This window comes from Muntiacus reevesi, chromosome 18 (assembly GCF_963930625.1).
Source record: "Muntiacus reevesi chromosome 18, mMunRee1.1, whole genome shotgun sequence".
Lineage (NCBI taxonomy): Eukaryota > Metazoa > Chordata > Mammalia > Artiodactyla > Cervidae > Muntiacus > Muntiacus reevesi.
In genome coordinates, this window is record NC_089266.1 from 28,012,423 (window position 1) to 28,037,828 (window position 25,406).

Here is a 25,406-nt window from a genome sequence, read left to right on the forward strand (position 1 = left end):
GGCATGTCAGGTGGTCTGGTATTCCCATCTCTTTCAGAATTTTCCACAGTTTATTGTGATCCACACAGTCAAAGGCTTTGGCATAGTCGATAAAGCAGAAATAGATGCCCAAGGTACAGGCCAATGAAGACTTGAACCCAGATATTTGTAATTCCAAACAGCAAAGTCCGCACTCGCTTTCACGTGTCGGTGATGATCGCGTTCCTCTGGTACTGGAGGTTCTGCCCCGCCCCTCGCCTAACCCGGCCCCACCCCTCCAGTTGGCCCCGCCCCTCTCACGACCTCGCCCCGCCCCTCGTCCGGCCTAGCACCTTCCTGCCGGACTCGAAGGCCCCGCCCCTCCCCTCTGTGGGCCACGCCCCTCCCCTCTGTGGGCCCCGCCCCCGCAGGGGTCTCTCCTGAGGCCCCGCCCACGTGGCCCCGCCCCCAGGCCTCGCTGTCGCCGCGGACGCCGTTCTCGGGCTCCGAGTCGCCATTTTGCTCCTGGACAGGCTGCCTGGGGACCGGCGCGCTCCTCCTTCGGCAGCGGAAGCTGCGGCGGGGCCGGGGCTGGGGTCGGGGCCAGGTAGGCGGGCGGGAGCCGGCGACGGTGGTGGCGCGGCCGGCGGGCCGGGCCTGTGAGGCGCAGGTACAGGGGCGGGGGGCTCGGTGGGGGCCGGCCGCGTGCCGCCCTCAGCGCGGTCCGGTCTGTCGGGGTCCGCGGGCCTGGCGCGAGGCCGGTCCGGCTGGTCTGGGACCTGCGGCCGCGGGCGGAAGCGCGGTACCGGGCCGGCCTCTGTCGCCCGGAAAGATGCTTTCTTCCTCGGCCGGCCCTCAGAGCCCGAGGGCAGCGGGGATGTGACTGCGAGGCAGGCTTCTGCTGTTCAGGGCCCCGACTGCACAGTGATGGTGCGGATTTTTCCCCCTTTTATTGACACTGGCGCGGTTTGGGTGTGTAGCTTTTGCAAGGAGTAGGAAATTCGGGATGGAGATTTGGAGTGAGAAAGTGTGATTTCTCATGTGTGAAGATGTTCCGTACACAAGTATAAGTGATTCGCCCACATTATTGAACCCCACAAAATCCTGCCCGTCTCCTCCCTATTCCTGTCCCGACTTGGTCTATTGCTCTTATCACCCAGTTCCGCTCTGTACCCGCTTAACACGCACTTTCACACAGTCTGGGATATTTACTGGGATATTTTTTATTATGTTGAATGTATATTCAGAGTTTTACTTAATTACCCCCATTATGTAACTTTCTATATGTTTATGGTCATCCTCTTAGAAAAACCTTGCAGTGGCCATCATTGAGCTTTTCCCTTCTTTCCCTACAATAAATTCTCCAAAGGGGAAATACCGAGTCATGTGTTCTTTCTTTGGCACGTGATATAAATTGTTCTCCAAACAAGGGGTGTTTACTACAGACGTTCTTATAACCTGGTGTTTGTCAGGTTCCCCCCGTGTAATGCGGGGTGTTTGGTCACCCTCCTTGGTTTTGGGAGAAAAGCTGAAGCTGACCTGGTGTCTGCTGCTTCCAGGAGGGCCACCTGGAGGAAGTGTCTTCATCTCCAAGCCTCACCCTGCCCCCAGCACTGTGTCTGAAAGGGGTCGACTTGCAGTGTAATACCTGCTTTACTGGGTTGTCATAAGAATTCAGAGCACTCAGAAAATGGTATTTAGCTGAAAGGAAACATTCTGATGGAGAGACAGCAGAGTGCCTGGGATCCCAGAGGCATGGGGGCTTAATTACATCTAGGCTTTACCCTTCTAATTCTTTTAGAATTCACATCCCCAAAATGTGAAGAACGTCAGAATAAAAATAATAATTCTTTATGGCACCTTTGAGCTTGCAAACTACTTTCAATTCTATGTGTTAATTAGTGCAGCTCAGTGAGGTCAGGCTTTATTCGACCAACATATGTTATCTGACAGACGTGTACTGAGCCTCTCCCTCTGCCAGGTGCTGTTCTAGGCTCTGGGTACACAGCAGAGAAGAGCATAGGTGGAAAAAAGTCTCTGCTGTCCTGAGCCTTAAATTCTGCTGGGGAAGCTGTTTTTAGCAGGCTTCTATCTCTTGTCCAGAGGGGAAAGCCAAGAACGGGTAGCTGGTAACTGGGGAGACAAATTGGCTCTTCACACTGCAACTCCAGCTGTCTTCAGATGGAGGGTGTTTACACACCTTGATGCCAGCCTTTCTCGTCTGAGGTGTGGATGATTTTTTTTACGGTGACTGCTAGCACTTACAGAGCAAGTGGTTTTTCAGTGAGGTTTGGTTCATGAGACTTAACAGATTGCCCCATCTCATTCAAAGAGAAGTATGACCCACTTTGTGTGAAGTGCTGAGATTCTATGGAAAGGGCGTGTTTTCATGTGTTATATATAATTCTCACACATTCCAGAGTTAATTTAGGATAAATGTAAGGGTGAATGAAGTTTATGGAGCGAGAAATGGGAATGTTGTCTTTACACTCTGTTCACACTAAAACCTTGCGCTAATGAACTTTCTGCCCTCCCATCCCAGTGATTATCTTGCTTCTGAGGATTTTCTTTAAAACTCTTCCTGAAGCTTGGAAAAGAAAACAATTTGAGTTTACAATAGGAAAAGGAGAACTGAAACTAGCAGCTAGTTCTGTTGTTTGCCAAGCTCTTGAGATGGACAGTCGCAGAACATGGCTGTACTGATACTTGTTCCCAAACAATCTCCCTGCCTGTGGCATGTTGGGGTCTTAGGTTTTGACTATTGAAACCTTCTGCCTGGACTGGAACCCTAGAGAGCATGGTCAGTGATGAAGGACTTAAAACCATGATCAGTAATGCCAGGCCCAGGCCAAGAGCGCCATCTTGAGATAGGCTGAGGACTGCCGAGGGGAGAAGGAATTTGAGGTTTCCCATAAACCTTCAAGGAAGGGACAAGGCCCAGAGGTGGCAGCTGCCAGGAAAGTAATCATTGTGTATTCTGAGGAAGGATTTGGAATGGCTGGGATATCCCTCAGGGTGTGGGCATTGGGTCCGGACTGTTCAGGTGTCTGGAGTGGCTCATTGGTAGGAGTTCTAGAGATGGACTGAGTTACTTCTGAGGACTCTTCCTTCCCCTCAGACACTGATTCTCAGTGTTAAACGTCCACTCAAGAACACCGTTTTCCTTTAAGAAGCTTCTTATTTGAAGACTGGGAGATGTAAAAAGGTTGCCACCCCTATGTGTATTACGTACTTGTTCAGTAGATAGGGAAAATATTACGAGCTGACTCCTCGTAACTTCAATTTACCAAGGGTATCCTGTATGTGGGGCAGTGTGTTAAGTGCTGTACAGGAGCTAATCTTACAGTGACCCTGTAAGGTCAGTATTCACAGTGGCATGGATGAGGGTGCGAGAGGTTAGTTTATGTGAGATTTTGCAGTAAATTGAGGGCAAATAGGAGCTAAGATGCAAACCTGAGTTGACTCTAAAGCTTGTGTTCATAACTACAGGAGAATGAGCTGTATTTTGTTTAGGAACAGACCATGATCTCCTCCAATTCTGAGTGTTAAGGGTTAAATAGTATTCTTTCTTTCACTTGCACCAGCCCCCCTGCCCAGATGCTATACTGTAAAGCTGGGTCGGCATGCATTTTCTGTAGGGGGCCAGGTAATATTTTAGGTTTTGTAGCCCACACCTAACTCTACCATTGCATCCATAGTCAGTTTGTAAACAGTGAGCTTGACTGTGTTCCAGTATAGTTTTATTTACAGAAATAACCTGTTTTGGCCTGCATGTACCTTGCTCATCCCTGCTTCAAAGCCACTTTCCGGTATACACACCAGTGGTCCTTCTTGGTCTCCTTAGGGCTTTGGCCAGCTGTTCATATGTTTCTGTTTGTAATTAATAGGCCAAGTCCAGTGGGGTGGCCCACGTTTCCCACTGTGAAAGGCCTCTGAAGAAGTGTTTTCTCCTAGCCTGCTTGTGGGACCATGAGTCACCCACCCATGCCCCCTGGCAGTTGCTGCAGAGGAAGATGCGTGCACAGGGAGGCCTGTTTGCGTTGGTGACCTGGCTGCACCAGGGAGCACTGGCAACGGTTAAAAAGTGCACAATGGGTCTCTGCTTTCTGCTTGGGTTCTCAAATATATTGTTTCAAAATAAAGCAGATTAGAGATAGATATGTATGATGGTCCCTTTTTATGTTACAAATGAATTTTTATACATTTTCTTTTAATGGGGATCACATGTGTAAATGTGTAAACAGCCCGATGGTATCTGTATCAAACCAGTAATAAGAACTGTCTCTTCCAGGGAGGTAGGTGGGAGGAGCCTGTGATCGGATCAGAACTGGTGACGTTAGTCTAAACTCTCATGTTTCAGTTTTTGACAAGAACGTACTTGTGTAATTAAAATTTAAGAATAACAATTAAGATATGGGCTCCAGGCTTTTGCTCCCTCTACCAACCTTCCAAGAGCCAGCCGAATAAACATAACGGCTGCGTTAATGTGGCCGGCTTGCTCGGAAGACTCCTCCATCCCCCAGGCCTCCTGGACTGCTGATCCTGCACCCAGTCCTCTGCTTGCCTTTCTCCATCAGGATACTCGCCCCAGAGTGGAAGGAGGAGGAACATGTGGATGACTCTGAAGGCCTCTAGGCCAGGGTCTTTCTGTGTGCCTTGCTGCTGGTCAGTTATGTGACTGAGTCACTTTCCTTCAAGATTATTGTAATCTGCTCAACCTTGTGTTCCAGTTGAGGAAAGTGCCGATGACCTGGTCAGGCTTAGACAGAACCCAGGACAGCTGCAAGGCCGAGGAGGGGGTTTGTGGTAAACAGGTATTACAGGGAAAGCTGGGTGTGGATGGGTTATTTATTCATTGTTTAAGGATCAGTCAGTTCTTGTCCTTGCTAATGGCTCTGCCATTTTTCTGTGTGTTAATCCAGGAGGAATTTTGTTGTCAGAAACTAAAAGGAGGTTGTCGTAATTGACTTTAAGCAGCAAACAGTAAAACACTGAGCTCTTCAGCTCCACCTTTCTTGTAAGTTTATCATTTATTCCCAGTAGTCAAGAAAATAATTGAGTCGTATGATGACATCTTTCCATAAATTCAAATAGACTCCCTGCTTGTCCATATACCCGTTCAATGTGAAAGACTCTATTATGGTAAAAACTAATTTCCTTCAGCTCATTTGCTGTTCAAAAATATTCAGGTGTATTTCATCTCATATGACAGTTTTTAACATATTTGGTATCTTTCTAGGCGCTGAGAATTGGAAAACCAAGAAGGTTTTGATGTTTTGTGTGGCGCCACCTGAATCAGAAGCCAAGATGAACATAACCAAAGGGGGTCTGGTGTTGTTTTCAGCAAATTCGAATTCATCGTGTATGGAGCTTTCAAAGAAGATCGCTGAGTGAGTATAATCACACTGTTAAAGTCTGTGCTTGTTCAGTGGTGGTTTACATTTGATATTCATATTGGCGCTGGTGTTAACTTTGACAGCAAATATTTTACAGTGAATCTGCATGTCATCCGTGCACTAAGGGTTCACCTTTTGTAAACTGTCATCACTCCTACACATGGATTCAGGAGACATTTACCAGGGACTCCTGAGTGCCAGCGATGGTGTGAGCTGCTACATTTGCATAGAGCTCTTTGAGTACAGAGAACAATGAAGTGTCTATGCTGTATGAAGTTAGTTCACAGGTTACAGTTCAGTATAATTTTAGTAACTTATTAAGTAAATACTGAACCCCTGCTGTTTACTATACTTTGATCTAGATACTGGGGTATAACAGTGAACAAGCCGGTCAGAATCCTTCCTTCTTTAGTGGAGGCGCCAGTCAAGGAGGAAGTCAACAAACACACAAACAGGATAACTTAAGGTAGTGATCTGCGCAGGAAAATCAGAGATGGGGCAGGTCGTGCCGCCTCAGCTCAGGTGCTCAAGTGCCTCTAAACCTGTGGGTGGAATGTAAATTAAGAAACACCAAATGGCAGCAAGTGGGATTTGGGGCAGAGCCCTCCAGGCAGAAAGAGGACAGTAGGAATGTGACTGGAGCGCAGGGAGCCCGAGGACTGGGTAGGTGTAGGGTGGAGGTGCGATGGGCTAGGTGACCAAACAATTTGAGATCCACTTTAAATTTTATAATAGCAATATCTCTATTTTTAAAATTTGTTTTATTTTCATCAATTTCTAAATCATCTTAATAGTAAAGATGTTGTATCTGTTTTATTACTGTTTCCCCTTTTTCCCTCTTTCTCTTCTCTAGGCGGCTGGGGGTGGAGATGGGCAAGGTGCAGGTTTATCAGGAGCCTGACCGAGGTGAGTGATCCTCTTCCCTTGTGATGGCTTTTTTGTGGTACCTGCCATTCCAGCCCGGCCCTCACCCTCCATGACTGAGCAGTCAGCATTAGTGTCCAGTGAGTTCCGTCTGTAGGAAGGCAGACAGGGGTGGGCCATCATGGTGTTCCCGCCCCCACTAATACCAGCTACATAGAGAATCTGGGGCCGGTCACAGCTGGGGACTTAGAGGCTCATCCTCAGACCTCACCCGAAGGCAGTTGCTGTCAGCTGACGGAAGCATGAGCTTGGCCTGGGTTGAATCTGTCCCCTGAGGCAGAGTGCACGTGTCTGGTGTGGCCCTGGTGTCAGGTGGCATTTTCAAAGTGTGTTAATCACAATGTGTTCATTATCCTCCATGGAATCTAAAGCCTTGTAGTGAGTTTGTAACACTTCCAGTTTCCATAGTTTATAACCTTGGGGAATGGTGCAGATTTTCCTGTGGGTTTTTTTAAAATGATGTGCCTTGTTCACCCTTCTTCTCATTTCCCCTTTTTCTGCCAGAAACAAGAGTACAAATTCAAGAATCTGTGAGGGGAAAAGATGTTTTCATCATTCAGACTGTTTCAAAGTGAGTAGCTTATCCACCAGAAATGTTGTTGCTTTCTGGGTCTCTGTTTGGGCTTGAATGTCTAGCATAATAAGAGTTGCCCAGACAAGAAGGGCTAAGATTGTTTTAAAACTAACCTGATCTTACTCAACTGATCTTTCTGACATAGTTGCTGACTTTCCTGTGTCCTTTCTGTGTGGGAATACCTGCACGCTGGGGGAGAGGCATGGGACAGTGAGCACCTGTGACATTCACTGTCAGGAGCCAGAGTCTCATAGAGCTTGTAGGGAAGCTCTACTAGTTCCCAAAGAGAACAAGCAGCAGGAGAGGTGTTCACTTAGTTGGGGTTCTCAAAGCTTTTCCTGCAGATAATTTAAATGTGATCACTATGTGCTGTCCTGCCACAGAAGTTAAAGGAGAAGAGAGATAGTAGTGAAGGCAGGTATGTCTCTGTCTGCCGTGACTTCTGGGAGCCGTGTGTTCTAGAAATTGTTGAGTCACAGGCGTGTGCACTGGGGTAGAAGATTCAGTGCAGTGAGGTGTCTGCACCATTCCTTTATCAAACGCCACTCTGTCTACACATGTCCCTAAAGGCTCTTAGATGAAAATTTTAACTCAGCAGTTTTTAATAATGTCTAGAAATGAGTTTGTATAGTACATCAGTTTTTAGCCTAGAGAGTCCAAAAATCGCTGCATGCTAAATGTACATTTATATGTAAAATAAGTGCCTCTTTTTACTAAAAGTTTAAGAAAATGTTTAAGTTAAGAAAATTATGTCCATTGACTTAAGTTTTCTGTAATCCAGAGAACCTGCTCACCCAAAATCTCCAGGCTTCCCATTGCTCTTTCATGCACTCACTTATTCACAGACATGTGTCAGGTGTGCAAGAGGCGTGAAAGATTAGAATGGATCACAGATCCTGATCTTCATGGCACCTGTGTTCTGTGACATGCAAGTGACATAATGAACAAGTAGATTATCCAGTTTGTCAGGAGGTGACAAGGTCTGTGGAGAAAACCAGCACAGTGTGCAAGGAAACTGGCATGACGGTGGCAGGAGGCTGGAGTGAGGGTGGATCGGTGGGTGACCTCTGACAAACACTGGAAGCCGGTGCCAGCTGGTGAGGAGGTCATTCCAGGCAGGAATGGGGGGCCCTGGACAGAGGGCCCTCAGGTGGTGTGAGGACTGGCATGGAGGAGCATGGAGGAGGAGTGGAGTGGGAGAGGGAGTGGGGCAGATCCAGAAGGGGCCTCAGGAGCCTGGTGGGGCCTCAGGCATCTGCCACAGGCTGAGTGGGAAACCATCCCTGGTTCCTGGGCAGAGAGTCTGTGGTCTGACCGTGACTCTAAGATCAGCCAGGCGCTATGCAGAGAGTGGCTGCAGACAGACTGCCAGGCACAGGGGGAGGGGGCGGGGAGTGTGTGGGTGCAGCTGTTGCCGTCCCTTGGGTAGGTGGGCCTCGGCCTGGGCAGCACTGGAGTGTGAGATGCTGCCTGTGTCTGGACAGGAGGGCAGCTAAGGATGCCTCTGGGGCTCTGTCCTGAGTAAACTGGAGTGAACAGTGCTGTTCTTGGTGGGAAAGGAAGTAGAGTCATTGGCTGAGAGGCGGCGTGGGGGCTACTGGTGGAGGCCTGAGAAGAGTGGTGTTTGTCTCTTCTGTGTCTGGAGCCTGTCTTGGCCAAGGCGAGCATGGCATGTTGCTGATGCTTAGCTGGGACTGAGAAAGGTCGTGGCAAGTCTGACACCGTCCCTGCTGGTCTTCGCCCTTGGGTTGCAGGGATGTGAATACCACCATCATGGAGCTCCTGATCATGGTGTACGCCTGTAAGACCTCCTGTGCCAAGAGCATCATCGGCGTGGTCCCCTACTTCCCCTACAGCAAGCAGTGCAAGATGAGAAAGAGGGGCTCCATCGTTTCCAAGCTGCTAGCCTCCATGATGTGCAAAGCTGGTGAGGGACCGGCATTGATGGTTGATGGGGGTCTGGGAGTTGCATTTTTACCTGAGGAATCTTAAAGCCTCATCTTCACTGACTCAGAGTGTTGGACAGAGTGCCCAGAGTGATGTAGCTTCCAGATGGTGAATCTATAACAGATGCCCAAGCTGACAGTTTGCTCCTGGTCCAAACTCTCTGAACACAAAGCTCATGAGGACAACTTATTTTTTCCTAAATTCTTTGTTTAAAAGATTAAAAAGTTGAAATGGCAGGTGGCAGTCCTATTGAGGCCGTTTTTAAAGTAGAAAAGGGTGCTCGCTTCGGCAGCACATATACTAAAATTGGAGAGGAGTCAGGTGGAGAGGGAGGTGGGAGGGGGGATCGGGATGGGGAATACGTATAACTCTATGGCTGATTCGTGTCAATGTATGTCAAAACCCACTGAAATGTTGTGAAGTAATTGGCCTCCAACTAATAAAATAAAATTAAAAAAAAAAAAAAAAAGAGAGAGAAAAATAAATAAATAAAGTAGAAAAGGCATTGGAATCAGCTACTCTAACACAGCAACTCTCTTTATTTTCACCTCTTCTCTTTCCCAGGACAGCTTGGCATATTTTACAAGCCCTATGTGTTATTTTGTTTTGTGCATTTTTCAGTAACATCCTAAGTGTCTCCTCTTGTTTCTAAATAATTTCAGAGTTGTTACTCTGTGTGTGTGCACACGCACACAAATGTGTACTTGTGTATATGACCATAGAAGGCACACTTCACAGAGTTGCACAGACAGAAAAGAATAAAAAGTCCCCATATCACTACATTTTAACACACTTAATGCAGGATAAATTTCTCCTGTAGCATTTCAAAGAAGACAAAACCAAAACAGAAAATGACCAGACCTGAACCCTAGTGACTTCCAGGCACACCCTGTTGAGAATTTTGCTGAAGGGAGCAGATGGGCCACCGAGCTCTCGAGAAGGTCCCCTGCCCTCCTAGTCTTGCTCATGATGGGCCACCAGGCTTTCTTGCTCTTTTGGGCAAATTTTGCTTTATAAAATTTTTCCAATTGAATTATATGTATGTGTGTGTATGTGTATGTAAGTATTTCCATTTCAAATATCCTTCAAGAAGCCAGTGGGATGAAGATTCTTCATTTTTCCCAGTTACAGGCATGTGAGGTTTACCTTAATATCTGAAGACATTATGTCTTAATTTGGCTTTATCACACCTACTGACACAACTTCAGGGAGAGGGAATCTCTCTCATAGAATTATCAGAGGCGTTTCTTCATCGCTGTGATTTTGTCTCTTTTAAATTGGTGTGAAAACCGTGCATCTCTCTGTAAGGAGAGTCACCAGTCTTTCCCTTCTGAGGAGGGAAAGCCCAGGTTCCCACCTGCTTAGGAGAGGGGGCATCCCCATGTTCACCACCCGGATACTCCCCAGAGCCCTTGCTCTTGGGGCCTTAGGGAGGCGTGGTCGTTCATCAGCTCTATGTCCAGTTCCTCCCCCTCTCTGGACAGTAGGGGCGGGGAGCCTGGTAATGACAAGCTTCCCGTCAAGGTGACCAGCCACGTCCAGAAGCCCATCTCCAGAACTTTCAGGAGCTCTGTGTCAGAGATGGGGTCACAACCAGATGTGACAACAAAAGATACTCCCGGTGCTCTTAGCACTGAGGGAGTGACAAGGGGTTAGGAGTTCTGTCCTGGGGGCAGAGACCAGCGTTTATATTTTCTATTATCTCATAATCTCATTGTACTAAGAATCTGAGGAATAAAGATGCTGAGTTTTTGATGAGAGAGTAATTTTAGATAGTAATTTATTCCATATAGTATCTTGTTTTATATAGTCCTTATTCATACAGTGCAACTGGTCATGAAACAACCTCTGTGTGTGTGTCTGCTTTATTTTCAAAGGTCTGACTCACCTCATTACTATGGATTTACACCAGAAGGAAATCCAGGGCTTCTTCAATATTCCTGTTGACAACTTGAGAGCATCTCCCTTCCTCTTACAGTACATTCAGGAGGAGGTGAGTTAGCTCAGACTTCTCAACCTTCTATTTAAGGCTGAAACATGCATCTCCATCTCCTTGGGCTCGATGAAGAATTAACATTGAAGTGTTCTGCTTAAAGTTGACTTTATGAATATAACTGGTATACTTGAAACTCTTCATCTGTGGAGCTCTGAAAGTTGCTCTTTTTTCTCTTGAACCTCAGGTCCCTAGAATCACCAGCCTGGGCTGGACCCTCTGCAGGGCACTCCCTAACTCCAGCCTGGGGTCTGTCCTGAATCCTGAATCCTCTTAGTGCCTTCTGAATTTACCTTCTCTCCCTCTACAATATACACATAGTTGCAGATATTGATTTGTATGGGGGGAAAAAAAAGGAGTTGATATATTGTTTGTGTTGTTCTGAAACTTTCTTTCCTTTCCTCTTGTTATGTAACTTTCTTTCCTTTCCTGAACTGGTGTCTGGTGGTCTTTCCATGTTCAGATATATAGGATTACCTCTTTCTTCATGATTGTTACACAGTATTCCAAAGTTCAGACCAATTGTAATGGATAGTACTTTCTATGCCAGTGAAAATGTTTACTCTGCCTTCAGAATGGCAGCTGAACTGCCCAGTGTGACTAGAGAATGGAATCCTTGATTTCATTTGAGTTTAGTTAATTTAAATGTAAGTAGCTGCCTGTTTAGGTATTAATAGCACAAGTTTAAAAGAGCCACAGGTTTTTCATCCATTTCCCTCTTGACTGGATATTAGGTGGTTTAATTTTTCATTCTTTTAAGTGAAATATTTTATTTTCAAAAAATTTTTAAATAATGTTGCACTGAAAATTCTTTTCTCAGTACTTAAAGTACTTCAGTACTAAAAGCAGTACCTGCTTTTCTCAGTACTTAAACAAATGCTCTTCGAGATATACTAGTAAGTGGAATCATGATTGAAAAGTATCTACATTTTTAATATTTTACTAAATACTGCAAAAATTAAGATTGTCTGAAGGGCTGTATTAATCTGCATTTAGAATTCCCCGTGTGAGATAGTGCTTTATCTTTTTGCTGTGGTTTTGAAATCTCTGCATGGCATGTCTGTGAACATCTATGACCCATGAACCAGCATCCAGTGAGATGAACCATCTTCATACATCTCACTGGATGCTCAGTGGGGCCTTTCCATTCCCTAAGAATTTTGTTTTCTGTAATTTGGATTTTTCATTTCTTTCTTCAGGAGTTATTAGATATTGAAAATCTTGTATCTAGTCTATATGTTATTTAACTGTGTTTTGTTCAAGTTTTGCTTTTTCCTGTACTGAATTGGTGGGTAAATTCCATGGCTTGCTCTCGCTGACATTTTCTTACAGCTGTGTCCATCCTGCCCCTGAACCAGCCAGCTGCTGACCTTCTTACTTTGACCATAATGAACTCCACCTTCATAACAACTTGTTCTTTCTTTAAGCATATGATTTCCTGTTTTGAGTCCCAAGGAGAAAGTAGACCTGTTTTTATTAAAAAGTCCTTTCTTTTAAAGTTTCCTTTTCTTTGCTTTAGTAATTGTTCCTTCATTAGTTATTTCTCCTCTTGGTTGGGTTTGGTGCTGTTTGATGATGTTCCATGAGGCATGGAAGTACATAAAACAGTTCATAAAGACTCCCAGGAAAGATGAGGAACATGCGAAAATGAAAATATTTTGTGCTATTTATGTGTATAGATGGACCAAATGGAGAGACATCTTATGCAAGTAGGTATATCTGTAATAGAACCTTCTTCAAATTCATCAGGGTTTTGTTTGTTTACTGAGTATTGATTATTTAGTTTTTTCCACATGCTAGGCATTGTGCAATATTCTAGATGGTGGTGAGTGCTTATGTTCCATTTCACCAATCTAGCATAATTGTGAGAAATCAATGGGGGATATATCTGAATGGAATAGCATAATTTAATGAAGTGATTAGATTTTAAGCACATGATTTGAAAATATTGCCCAGATAAAATCAGAAACAGTAAACTACTGCTTAGCTGAAAAGCATTGCTAGTTCTGTCCTGTGAACTCTGAGGAGTTGGTACTGGGTGTCTCTTCATTTGTTATCATCTTCATCCAGATCACTCAGATGCTCAAAGTGAAAGGCTTCAATGTAGACCGACATTTGCTTGTTTTCTTAAAGGCTCTTAGTATCTTTGTAAAGAGTGCTGGGCTGATTCTGTTAGCAGTTTGGTTTCTTTCTTCGTTGGCTGTGACAGTTACATTAAGTAATCACTTGTTTAGAAGTTGACAAATACCTTCGATTCAGGTACAGTGACTATCATCCTTGGGCTGTGAAATTACATGTAACAAGGGTCCGTGAGAGGACTTCCTGTTGACTTTATAAAAGCATCTTTGCTGCCACTTAGATATGAGTTTATTACTGATTAACTCTACTTTTTTCTTTCTTTTTTTTTTTTTTTACTTTTTTCTTAAAATAAGTCTATGAGATTCATGCCTTAATGATAAATTTTTTTCTTAGGTAAGCATTTCTTCATTTTCCAAAGAGGAAATTTACTTTGAGTTTTCTCTCTTTTTGGAAAATGTTCATGTGACCAGCTGACATTTCTGAGTGTGTTGGGGTGTTGCTTTTTATTGACTGTGGAGCTGGTGTGAGCAGCCTTTTGAGACATGGCAGTCACCCAGCCCCTCCTCTTCTCAGATCCCAGACTACAGGAACGCAGTCATCGTGGCCAAGTCTCCGGCCTCAGCCAAGAGGTAGGTGGGCGCTCACAGCTGCTGTGCAAAGCCACACCTGAGTCCAGCCCATTGAATCCCAGTGTTCTGGGTCCCATTGCAGTAGCTCCCACTCTGGGGGAGCTTTTTGACTGGGGACTGACAGTGTACAGCCTGTCTGCCGATTTCATTTATTAGGTGATGATTCATCACCCTCCCTTGTCTCAGTCCCCGTCTGTGACTGCCGGTCACATTTCCTACCAGAAACCGTCCAGGACTGTAGAGTCCTAGTCTTGCACTTGGGTAGCTGCTGGTGGTTCATCTTCACATCTGTGATTTAAAATACCAGCGGGGGGCGGCAGGGGGGGGGATACCAGCGAATATATTTTGAGGTTGTTTACTGCCTTTTATTCAGAGAACTCAGTAATTTATTAACAGATAATTCTATCCAGCCAAGAAGCCACTGATTGGTATGTGTTAAAAAGTGACATTTTACAAAACTTTCAGACACTGCAGTTGTGCAAATGGGGCAGTGCTGAGAGTTCCATGTAACTGGAGTAACTGATAAGCCGGGGGTACAGAACCTGCAGTTGTGTTTGACTGAAAGGGTGTCAGACACAGACATGCCCTGGGGGTGGTGTGGGTTCCAGAAAACAATGTCTCAGTAAAGTGAGTCACATGGACGTTTGGTCTCCCAATGCATATAAAGTTATGTTTACACTACACCACAGTCTATTCAGTATGCAGTAGTGTTATGTACTACAAACATTGTACATCCCTTCATCTAAAAATACTTTATTGCTAAAAAATGCTCCCCGTCATTTGAGCCTTCATACTCTGCTGAATAGTTAGCATGCTTTGTCTCATGTGTTGGTTCTCACTGTTAACCAGGTGAGCAGGTAGAGTGCATAGCTCCAAGTGAGGAAGCAGAGGCTTCAGGGAGGTGAACTAGCCTATAACACAGGCTCACTCGCTGGCTGCGTACCCACAGGCCCCGCAGGGGGACATGTGTCATGTGGGTTCTCCACACTCCGTCCTTGATTCCCAGAAGCTGAGGTTGTTTCATTCTCCTTTTTTACGAATCTCTTGGGAAACTTCGTTTTCTGAGTTCCTGTGATACTTCTCTGTAGACATGAGCAGAAACCACTTTGTGTGGCTGTGACCCATCTCCTGCTCTCCCTAGGGCCCAGTCTTTCGCTGAGCGCCTGCGACTGGGCATCGCGGTGATTCACGGGGAAGCACAGGACGCAGAGTCTGACCTGGTGGATGGGCGGCACTCCCCGCCCATGGTCAGGAGCGCAGCTGCCATCCACCCCAGCCTGGAGATCCCCAGTAAGCACGCAGCCCCGGGTCACTTCCTCTTTGCCTTTAAGGCTGACTTAATTTCTTTATTGAATGTGAAGTACTTCTTGTCTTTTTGTTTCTTAAGTTGACAAAAACTGGTACCTTTTTCTGACTGTGACAAATGCATCTCTGATGGCCTCTTAGCAGCGGTCTGTCTGGTCCCAGCAAGACCCATGAACATGCCCAGTTTAGATTCACTTGTGGCCCAACAGGGATTGCATTCGTCCACTCAGTAGTGTGTGCTAGAGCAGAGGTTAACGTGGGCAGAAAGCTTTAGGTGCACAAGTTATTCACGGTCCTGTTATTTCTGATGCAAAATACTAGACAAGTAAATAGTTCAAAGGGGAGGCCTTGGTGAAGAATGTCGCATCAGCACAACTCATTATGCAGCCCTTTGAAAGAATTGACTGGAAACAAGAGAAAACCTAAGGAATGTGTGTGAATAAGGCAGAGTGTCTTATTCACTGTCTTCTGCCTGGGTCAGGAGGGAACATGAGGAATGTGGTTGTGACTGGCTGTTGGAGTTGTGCATAAGTTTGTTTTTGTCTTTAAGAAACTTCTTTCAAGCTTTAATAACGCCTTTTCAATGGGGAAAAAATACTGCTTTTGTTTGAGTCTGTTAGGGAGAAAAAGGTTTTCCTCTAGCCTCTTTAGGTTCACTGCTCAGGAGGCTGCAGTGAAATAAAACTGTCAACAGGCAGATTAGCAAGAGAGAAGACAGATTTTAGGAGAAGGTTGGAATTTGGGGCTTAGGGGAAGGGGAGTAGGGCAGGGGCACTCATGGGAAGACGAATGGCTCTTGGAAAGGGCGAGGGGAGACAGGACCATGTGTGGCGATGTCTGTGTAGGAGCAGCACTGACCTCTGGTCTGGGTGATGAGAGCCAGGCTTCTGTGTTGTTCCTGGATCAGGATTTTTGACAATTGAATTCTTTTGGGGGCTCTGCTTTTAGGCAGATAAAGGGATGTCAGGAAATCAGATGCAGAAACTTGTGTGTGTGTTCTCTTCTGACCAGTGCTGATTCCTAAAGAAAAGCCCCCGATCACAGTTGTTGGTGACGTAGGAGGAAGGATCGCCATCATTGTGGTACGTGTGCCTCTTCTGTGTTACTGATTGTCGTATTTACCCTTGTTAGCTTGTCAGCTCACCTTGTTAATTGTGCTGGGGATCGTGCGATGGCCAGGTAAGTCTCACTTAAGTTGGTGGGTGTCTTAGGCTAAATGTTTGCTTTGGTCCAAAAACTGGGAGTTGTTAGGTGACCTCCAACTTCTGTCCAACATGACTCCCAGGACCCTCCTTGGACTCGGACATGTCCTAGAACAGCTCTCAGAACCCAGGCAGACACTAACTTCCCAGAAGCTCCCTGAACCCTGTGAGGGGGTCATTAACTCCATTTCCAGCCCTCTCCCTTCTCTGGAGGAGTTGAGGGGGCTGAAAATGCCGAGCTTCTCATCATGGCCTGGTCTTTCTGGGACCAGCCCCACCCAGGAGCCCTCCAGAGTCACCGAGTAAAGACAAGAGACTCTTGTCGTGCTCTCGTTACTGAGGCATCTACAGGTGCTTTAGAAGCCTGCTGTCAGGATCCAGGGACAGAAACCACCATATGTATTTTCTATTACCTCATACTGGGAGTCTGTGAGATTAGAAACCACTAGACTGTGTATTTTGTTAATAGTAATTATTGTTTTTCCATTATAAAAATATATATAAGACCCCATTTTCCATACACCCAGGAGAAAATTTGGAAAATATTGGAAAAGTAGCACCAAAGGGGAAAGAACCTGGTGGAGTCAAAGCATCTCCTAACAGATGCCGTACTGGGCATGAACGTATGGGTGCGTGTTCCTGCAGCCCCTGCCTGGTGGAGCATTGCTCTGGAGAGTAGGGACAGAGAGACAAGGGCCCAGGGGCCGTGAAGTGACAGCTGTCATGACTCTCCAGCTGGGAGGCCCAGAGGGAACACCACGGAAGCCAGTGACCTTGCTGTCTGGACCGGGTCACCGTGGACAGCGAGCATGTCACAGCAGAATTAGCCCCTCCCCTCTCCCCATGGTCTAGACTCACCTTTGCGCATGTGTTCAGTCCCTCCTTTCTCCCCATGGTCTAGACTCACCTCTGCACATGTCTTTAGTCCCTCCTCTCTCCACATAGTCTAGACTCACCTTTGCACAAGTGCTCATGTCTTTTGCTGCGTCTGTAATGCCAGGATGACATCATCGACGATGTAGACAGCTTCCTGGCCGCCGCAGAGACCTTAAAGGAGAGGGGTGCATATAAGATCTTTGTGATGGCGACCCACGGCCTACTGTCCTCTGACGCCCCCCGACTGATTGAGGAGTCCGCCATCGATGAGGTAACAGAGCTGGGCCACGTGTGGGCACAGCTGCTGGTGTACGTGGGCCCCTGTCCTGAGGTCGCAAGAGCAGGTGGAGAGTTAAGAGTGGATTCCTGGCATGAGTGCTGTTTGTTGGTCACTGTCCGTAGCCTCTGCTCCTGACAGCAGCAGTGGGTGGTAGTTTTAGTAACTTCTATCGATGGAGTACACAGTGCCTGCAAGTACTGCCCGGGGTCAGGCACACATCCACCCTGAGCTCCGATACACCCCTGTGGAGAGAGTGAGAGACATGCAGAGACCTCAGGTTGGGCAGCCATGAGGTGCACGTGGGTTCAGACCCTATTTGCCTGATGCTGAGGCCCAGCTCCCCCTGACAGACACCCGTAATGTGACAGAGAGGAGGGCATGCTGGCCATCTTCCTACCTGCCTGTGGCACCTGGCTGAAGTGAGCCGAGCAGGCGTCCCTGCCCTGCTCTGTCCACCTCGGCCCAGCACCTGGCTGGTGAAGTGAGCCAAGCAGGCATCCCTGCTGTGCTCTGTCCACCTTGGCCCAGGGCCTGGCTGGCTGGAGAGCAATTGTGTGAATCACATGTTTATTATCTTTTAAGAAATAAAAATGCTGTCTCCTGTACATTCCTGGAAGATCAGGCAGAGAGCCAGTCTGAGTCCTCACGGTGGCCAGGTGATTGCATTCTTGGTACTGGTTTGGCATGATCCCTGACCGTCCCATTCAAGTCTCGTGTGTGGACTTTCTTGTTATGAGCTGTCTTGAGGCTTATTTTGAAATAGGAAATATGTATTATAAATAATAACTTGAGAAGTATTCCCATCCTCTGTTTCTTTTAAAGAAGACTGAGGTTTTTTTTTTATTTATAGCTTTTGGAAAATGCTTGTTTCTCCTTTTTTAGATGTTTTATCAAATCTTAACTTTTTAAAATAGCAGCTTTATTGAGATACACTGGAAAGTGAAAGTCGCTCAGTCGTGTCCGACTCTGTGTGACCCCATGGACTATACAGACCATGGAATTCTCCAGGCAAGAATACTGGAGTGGGTAGCATTTCCCTTCTCCAGGGGATCTTCCTAACCCAGGGATTGAACCCAGGTCTCCCACATTGCAGGATTCTTTACCAGCTGAGCCACAAGGGAAGTCCAAAGTCCCCACTTATCCACAGGGGATGGGTTCCTCGGCCTGCCAGGGGATGTCCAAAACTGTGCAGGATAGTACTGAACCCTGTGTGTAGTCTGTGATGAAGTTTCTTAGGCACAGTAGGAGATTAACAATAAGTAATGATAAAATATAACTATTATAACAACATACCTTATTGTGCAAATTTAGTGCCTTTTTTTCTTAACTAAGCACTTACCACACACTGTAGCCATAACTTTTGTGGTTTGAGGTACAGCAGCAAAACCAGCATGAGTTTGTACACAATTTCACAGATGGATGATTCATTCTTACCAGGGATCTTCACAATCTCAGTGCACAAAATTTTTTTCTTTCCCTGAGAACTTTTGCCTTTTTGCTTAAAGGAAACACTTAGCAGCTTCTCTTTGGTGTATCTGAATTGCCAGTATCACTGCTCTGTGGTCTGGGGCCATTATTAAGTCAAATAAGGGTCCACTGGTCACAGGCACTGTGAGTCACTGCCGGGGTGGGGTCTGCCGGACAGAGGGATGAGTCCCCTCCCAGATGGGGCACCACGGTGTGAGGTTTCCTTACACTACTCGGCTCTCTGCATGATTTAAGACGTTTGGGTTATTTATTTCTGGAACCTTCCATGTAATGTTTTCAGACCAAGGTTGACTGGGGGTGACTGAAACCATGTAAAGTGAAAGCTTGGATGGTAGGTGGGAGGAAGGTCTATAATTCACATGCTTTATGACTGACCCATTTAAAGTATACTAGAAAGACAAATGTCATATATTGCTTATATGTGGAGTCTTTAAAAAATGGTACAAATGAGCCTATTTACAAAACAGAACTAGTCACAGATGTAGAAAACAAACTTGTGGTCACCAAGGGGGACAGAGGGAGAGGGATAAACCGGGAGATTTGGATTGACATATACACACTATGATGTATAAAATAGATGATCAACAAGGACCTGGTGTATAGCACAGGGCACTCTACCCATCAGTACTCTGTAATGCCGTGTATGGAAAAGCAGCTAAAAAGGAGTGGATATGTGCATATGTATAATTGATTCACTGTGCTGTACAACAGAAACTAACACATCGTAAGTCAACTATACTCCAATACAAATTCATTTTTAAAAATTAAGTATATAATAATCTTCAGTATTTTCACAGAACTGTGCAGCCATTACCACCCCCACTTTTAGAACATTTTCAGGCTGCCACAGTGGAACTCCTTACCTGTTGTCTGCCTCCGTTTCTTCTCAACCCACTCATCTTTAGGTGGCTGCTAATCCGCTGTCTGTCTCTATAACAGGTTTACCTAACCCGGCCTTCTCATATAAATGGAGTCGTATAATACATGCCTTTGGTGTCTGGCTCCTTTCACTAGCATAATGTTTTGAAAGTTCACCCGTGTTGCAGCAGGTGTCAGTACTTCATTCCTTATTTTTGCCTAATGGTATTTCATTGCCTGGATGTAGCACATTTTGCTTTCTATTCATAATTTGGGTTGTTTCCTCTTTTTAACTATTGTAAATAACACTATTGCGTACTTTTATGTACAGGTTTTCAGATGGAGATGTTTTCATTTCTCTTGGGTGTCTACCTAGGAGAAGAATTGCTGGGTCACACAGTAACTGTATGTTTAACCATTTGAGGAACCTCCAGGCTGTTATCCAACACAGCTGAACCAGTTTGCATTCCCACCAGCAGTGAATGAGTCTTCCAGTTTCTTCACGTCCTTGCCCATACTTTCTGTCATCTGTCTCTATAGCTGTCACAGTGGGTGCAAACCTTAACCTAAGATGTAGATTGTGTTCACACTGACTGAACTCATACTGAAGGCAGAGTAGACCCCAGTCCTGGAAGTAGGACCTCAAAAGGGTGAGAATGTGTCACGTTTTCATATCCATCCAGGAGATTACTTGGTGTTACGACGTCTCCTTTCTTCCTCTTGATTGGCAGGTGGTGGTTACCAATACAATTCCACATGAAATCCAGAAGCTCCAGTGCCCCAAAATCAAAACTGTGGATATCAGCATGACCCTCTCGGAAGCCATCCGTCGGATTCACAATGGGGAGTCCATGTCCTACCTTTTCAGAAACATAGGTTTAGATGACTGAACACTGTTCTCTTAAAAAGTCCCGAGGGCCACACTGGAGTCGTGAGCGTCCGTACTCTGAGGCGCATGCCCGGCTGGATGCATTTCACGGGGGCCGTCTGTGTCTTGTTCCTTCCTTTTGTTAATTTCTATGAAGATAGACCCACTTTTTATGTCCATTTGGGTGTTTGTGAGTTTGAGGGGCAATTTTTATAAAAGAAAAACCATATTCTCCTCCTAAATAGAATAAATTAAGACCTGGTTGTATTCAGTTTAACCGTTTAAAAAATAACTTGGAAAAAAAACTTTTAAGCTCACAAACGGCCTTTATCGAAAGTTGCTGCAGCCCAAGTGCTTTTAAAAAGTTAGTAAAATAAAATGATCTGCTGTATGATACTGCAGTTGAAAAGCCAAAAAGATTATGCTGTTAAATCCAGTAAATTACATTTTTAGAAACGCTTTTATAGACAAGCATATGGAATATGTGACGGTTATTTATTTTCTGCAACAAAAGAAGGAATAAAAACATACTGTGTTTGTGTGTTTTTTTTTAAATTTTGTGTTTTGGCAATGGTTTTATAACTAAAATAAAGTGGAAGCTGAATATCCATGTGTGGATGTTGAAGTGTTGGTCAGCTTGTGGGGATTTCTGCAACTTTGGGTGGTATAGTTGTGTCTTTGGGATGTAATGTTCCCTGTTCTGTTTGTCCAGGGCCCTGCACGTTCATGACGCATAGTCACTTGACTGCAGCAGGAGAGGAGTTGGGACACCAGCATGAGCCACTGGGGTCAGGTCAGGAGTCGGCATGAGCTGCCGTCTGCATCTTGGTGTGGCTTTGTTCTGCTCCTTGTCAGATAGCACAGTCATATTCGAAACAAAACGCACCGCTGCATGCTGTGGATGATGAGGTGCTGGAGGGAGGGGGTTCCAGAGGGCAAGCGCTGTGACCCTGGTCAGTGTCGAGCATCTCATATTGTTTGTCAGAGTTCAGAGCCCAACACTCTTACCTTAAGAGTTTATCAGACGTGAGATACGGGGTCATCTAACCACAGTCCCCTCCAGCTCATGCACATAAAAAAAGAAGCCTTTCTTAGAAAGAGAAAAATTGCTTTTTTTTCTTCTAGAAAACCTTAAACCTTTGCTTTCTGAGCATGTGCTCAGAAATACCTGAGAAAGCCATAATCTTGCACCTCTGTCTGACCTTGGGTTTCTGTACAGGCAAGATGTGAGGGCCCCAGTGGGGTTGTAGATTTCCTGGCTGAGTGTTGACGGCATGCCCAGGACTCACAGCCCACCTGCAGGTTGGGAATGCTGTTCTCTCTCTCTCTTTTGGTTTCAGAGTTTTATGGAAGTGTGTGATGACTCACTAGCTGACCACTAAGCTGACTGTCCAGAGATTTCAGTTGCCACAAACAATGAAGAATGCAGACTTTACAGAATCAGTTGAGAAAAGCAGACAGACCCTGTGGATGGAGAAGACCCTGATTTCCATCACATAATATTAGAAATAGCAGTTTCAACAACAAAAAGTTCCGAGGCGTCTAAAGAAACAAGGTTGCACCCATATACAGGGTCTTCCTTGAGGAAGCTCAGACTTTAATAAAGACTTTAAATAATTTATTTTAAACATGCTCAAAAAACTAAAGGAAAGTATAGGAATTATATGTCACCGGATGGAAAATATCAATAAAGAGGAATAATAAAAATGAATCAAATGGGGAGGATTTGTGGAAGGTGGTGGAATAGGAAACACCAGGAATCTGTCTCCATCTAAACAGTGGCAAATCCATCTAATGATTTTGGAACTCTGGAGTCTTGAAGGTTTGCAACTTCCAGGGAAAGTGTTAGATGGTAAATGTAGCTACCTTTTGTCAAATCCAGCCCTTAGTAAAGTTGCTGATACCCGACCCAGACTCCCAACCCTGCAGCAGGCAGCTCTGCATACATTCCTGGAGCAATCTGAACAGTTTTGTGGGAGCCAGGATAGGCAAGAAGTCCCCTCCTCCAGACAGCAGAAATCTGTGCTCTGATAGCAAGTAGCAACTTCTTGGCACAGAGATCCAAAGAGACTGGTAACCATTGTTACTTCACCCTGCCCCACACCCCTACCATTGTTGCAAGCTCCACCCTGCTCCCGCTGAAGAAGGGGTAGTTCCTAACTCACTCTATGAGGCCAGCATTACCCTAGGACCAAAACCAGACAAATACATTACAAGAAAAGTAAACCAAAGTCCAAGATCTCAAGAACATAGGTGCAAAAATCCTCAACAAAATATTAGCAAATTCATTCCAACAATGTATAAAAAGAATTATGCACAACCTAGTGGATTTATCCCAGATATGCAAGACTTTTCTCAGCAGTTGAAAATCACTTCATGTAATCCATCATACCAACAGACTAAAGAAAAATAATGATTATATCAATCAATGCAGAAAAAGCACCTGACAAAATTCAACATCCATTCATGACAAAAGCTGAGTAAAATAGGAATAGAGAGGGAACTTGATCTTGTTGAAGAATATCTACTGACAGACTCCAGTGAATATCATACTTAGTGGTGAGAAACTAGAAGCTTTCCCACTAAGATCAAGAATAAGCCAAGCATGTCCCCTCTCATCACTTGTTTTCAATATTTTGAAAACTATTCAAAATATTCAATAGCTATTGTTAGCTTATTTCAATAAGCTGATGCAATAAGGCAAGAAGGATTTAAAAGGTACACAAATGGGGAAGGAAGAAATAAAACTGTTTTGTTCTCAGATGATATATGATCACCTATGTAGAAAATATGAATCAAGAACAACTCCCAACTCATTACTAATAAGTGATTATATCAAGATTGTAGGATAAAAGTCAATTGCTTTCCTGTATACCAGCAAAGAACAAGTGGAATTTAAAAGTAAAAATACAAAACTGTATACACTATTACCACAAAAATGACATATTAAGTATAAATCTAACTAAATAGGCATAAAATCTATGTAAGGGAAACTACAAAATGGATGAAATAAATTTTTAAAAACTAAATGGAGAAATAGCCTATGTTCATGGATAGGAAGACTTGTCAACATGTCAGTGCTTTCCAATTTGGTCTAAAGATTCAATGAAATTTCAATAAAGATTCCACCAGATTATTTTGTGGATTTTGTCAAACTGATTCTAAAGTTTACATGGAGAGATAGAAGACTCAGAATAGCCAAGGCAGTAATTGAAGGAAAAGAACATATTCACACTACCTCTCTTCAAGCCGTCTGTAAAGTTGCCATAATCAGGAGTGTGGTGGGACTTCCCAGGTGGGCCAGTGGTTTAAGACTCTGCATGTCCACTTCAGAGTTTTGTTTGACCCCTGGTCAGGGAACCAAGATCCCACATGCCCTATGGCAAAGCCAAAAACAACAAAAAAATATTGTTGAAAGAAAAGACGGATCAGTCAAACAGAATAGAGAATGCTCACAAACAGACCCACATAAATATAGTTAACCAATCTTTACAAAGGAGCAAAGGCAACACAGTGGACCAAAAATATTCTTTTCAACAAACAGGGCTTAAATGACTGGATGACAGTGTGAAAGTGTTAGTCACTCAGTCATGTCCAGCTTTTTGCGACCCCATGGACTGTAGCCCCCCAGGCTCCTCTGTCCATGGAATTCTCCAGGCAAGAATACTGAGTGGGTAGCCATTCCCTTCTCCAAGGGATCTTCCCAACCCAGGAATCAAACCTGGGTCTCTGGCATTGCGGACAGATTCTTTACCGTCTGAGCCACCAATAACTGGATATTCACATGCAGAAAAAATAAAAGGAATGCAGACTTAAATGTAAAAGTCAAACTCCTAGAAGAAAATCTGAATGACCTTGGTTATTGCAATGGTTTTTTTCAGATATGACACCAAAGGATGATCCATGAAAGAAATAATTGATAAACTGGAGTTCACTAAAATTAAAAACTTCTGCTCTGTGATACTCAGTGTTAAGAGTGAAAGACCCGTCATAGACTAGGACAAGTCTTTGGAAAACAATTATCTGATAAAGGACTAGTAAAGAGAACAATTAAATCTCCATAAGAAAATAAAAACCTGATTAAAAATGAACCATAAAACTTGGAAGTGAGATTACAATATGCTTAGATTTAAGTGATTTTTAGAAAGGAGAAAATTCCGGGATTGATTTGTTATTATTGAAATTCCACTAAGACAAAGTAATAGGACTTTGTTTTTGATCAGTTAAATAGACATCAATGTCAACATATAGAATTATTTTTTCTTAAAACTTGTTCACGTATTTTTATCCATTTTTCTGTGATATTTGGTACAGTAAACCTTTTGAATTTATATTGAAAAAATGGGGCCAAAGATCTTACAGACACCTCACTAAAGAAAGTATACAGATAGTAAAGAAGCATATGAAGAGATGCCTTCTGTCATATGCCATCAAGAAACTGCAAATTAAAACAACGAGAAACACTGCACACTTCTTAGACCAACATCTGGAACACTGACAGCATCAAATGCTGATATGGAACAACAGGAACTCATTCATCACTGGTGGAGGTACAGAAATGACCACTTGGGAAGATGGTTTGGCAGTTTCCTACAAAACTAAACACACTTACCATGTGATCCAGCAGTCATGCTCCTTGGTATCTACTGAAAGGAGTAAAAACTTATGTCCACATAAAAACCTGCACATGGAGTTTTATAGCAGTTTTATTCCTAATTGCCAAAACTTGGAATCCATCAAAATGTCCTTTAGTAGGTAAATGGATAAATAAACTGTGGTGCCTTCAGACAATGGAATATTATTCAAGCAAAAGGAAATGAATTATCAATCCATGAAACAATGTGGAGGAAACTAAATTGAATCTTAGTAAGTGAAAGACAATCTAAAAAAGCTACATACTCTGTAATTCCAACTATATGATGGTCTGGAGAAGGCAAAACTGTGAACACTAAGAGATCAAGTGTTGGTGGGGGAATGGAAAGAGGAATAGATAGAACCTAGATTTTTAAGGTGTGAAGATGCTCTGTGA

The 25,406-nt window shown here is 44.4% G+C and overlaps 1 protein-coding gene across 4 annotated transcripts; it reads left to right on the forward strand.

Annotated features, from left to right (window-relative positions):
* The first annotated feature begins 429 nt into the window (after window positions 1-429).
* Window positions 430-20,932, forward strand: PRPSAP2 (phosphoribosyl pyrophosphate synthetase associated protein 2). 4 transcript variants are annotated; one of them, XM_065908842.1, is made up of 13 exons: window positions 436-565; window positions 4,536-4,772; window positions 4,881-4,975; window positions 5,198-5,348; window positions 6,208-6,260; window positions 6,783-6,849; window positions 8,607-8,779; window positions 10,677-10,792; window positions 13,445-13,500; window positions 14,642-14,790; window positions 15,817-15,887; window positions 17,008-17,154; window positions 20,241-20,932. In XM_065908842.1, the coding sequence occupies exons 4-13, from the start codon at window positions 5,230-5,232 to the stop codon at window positions 20,397-20,399; spliced, it is 1,110 nt and encodes a 369-aa protein (XP_065764914.1). In that variant the 5' UTR covers window positions 436-565; window positions 4,536-4,772; window positions 4,881-4,975; window positions 5,198-5,229; the 3' UTR covers window positions 20,400-20,932. The 4 variants fall into 4 exon arrangements, with proteins under 4 accessions (XP_065764915.1, XP_065764914.1, XP_065764917.1 ...); XM_065908843.1 differs by lacking the exon at window positions 4,536-4,772 and having other exon boundaries at window positions 430-565; XM_065908844.1 differs by lacking the exons at window positions 436-565; window positions 4,536-4,772 and adding an exon at window positions 609-628.
* Window positions 20,933-25,406: the final 4,474 nt, after the last annotated feature.

What these genes read in the sequence shown, in the direction of transcription:
- PRPSAP2 (XM_065908843.1), top strand. Translation starts at nt 5,230, where the DNA reads ATGTTTTGTGTGGCGCCACCTGAATCAGAAGCCAAGATGAACATAACC. An exon ending in TTATCAGGAGCCTGACCGAG is followed by an intron (nt 6,261 to 6,782) that starts GTGAGTGATCCT and finishes TTTTTCTGCCAG; the next exon opens with AAACAAGAGTACAAATTCAA. An exon ending in ATCATTCAGACTGTTTCAAA is followed by an intron (nt 6,850 to 8,606) that starts GTGAGTAGCTTA and finishes CTTGGGTTGCAG; the next exon opens with GGATGTGAATACCACCATCA.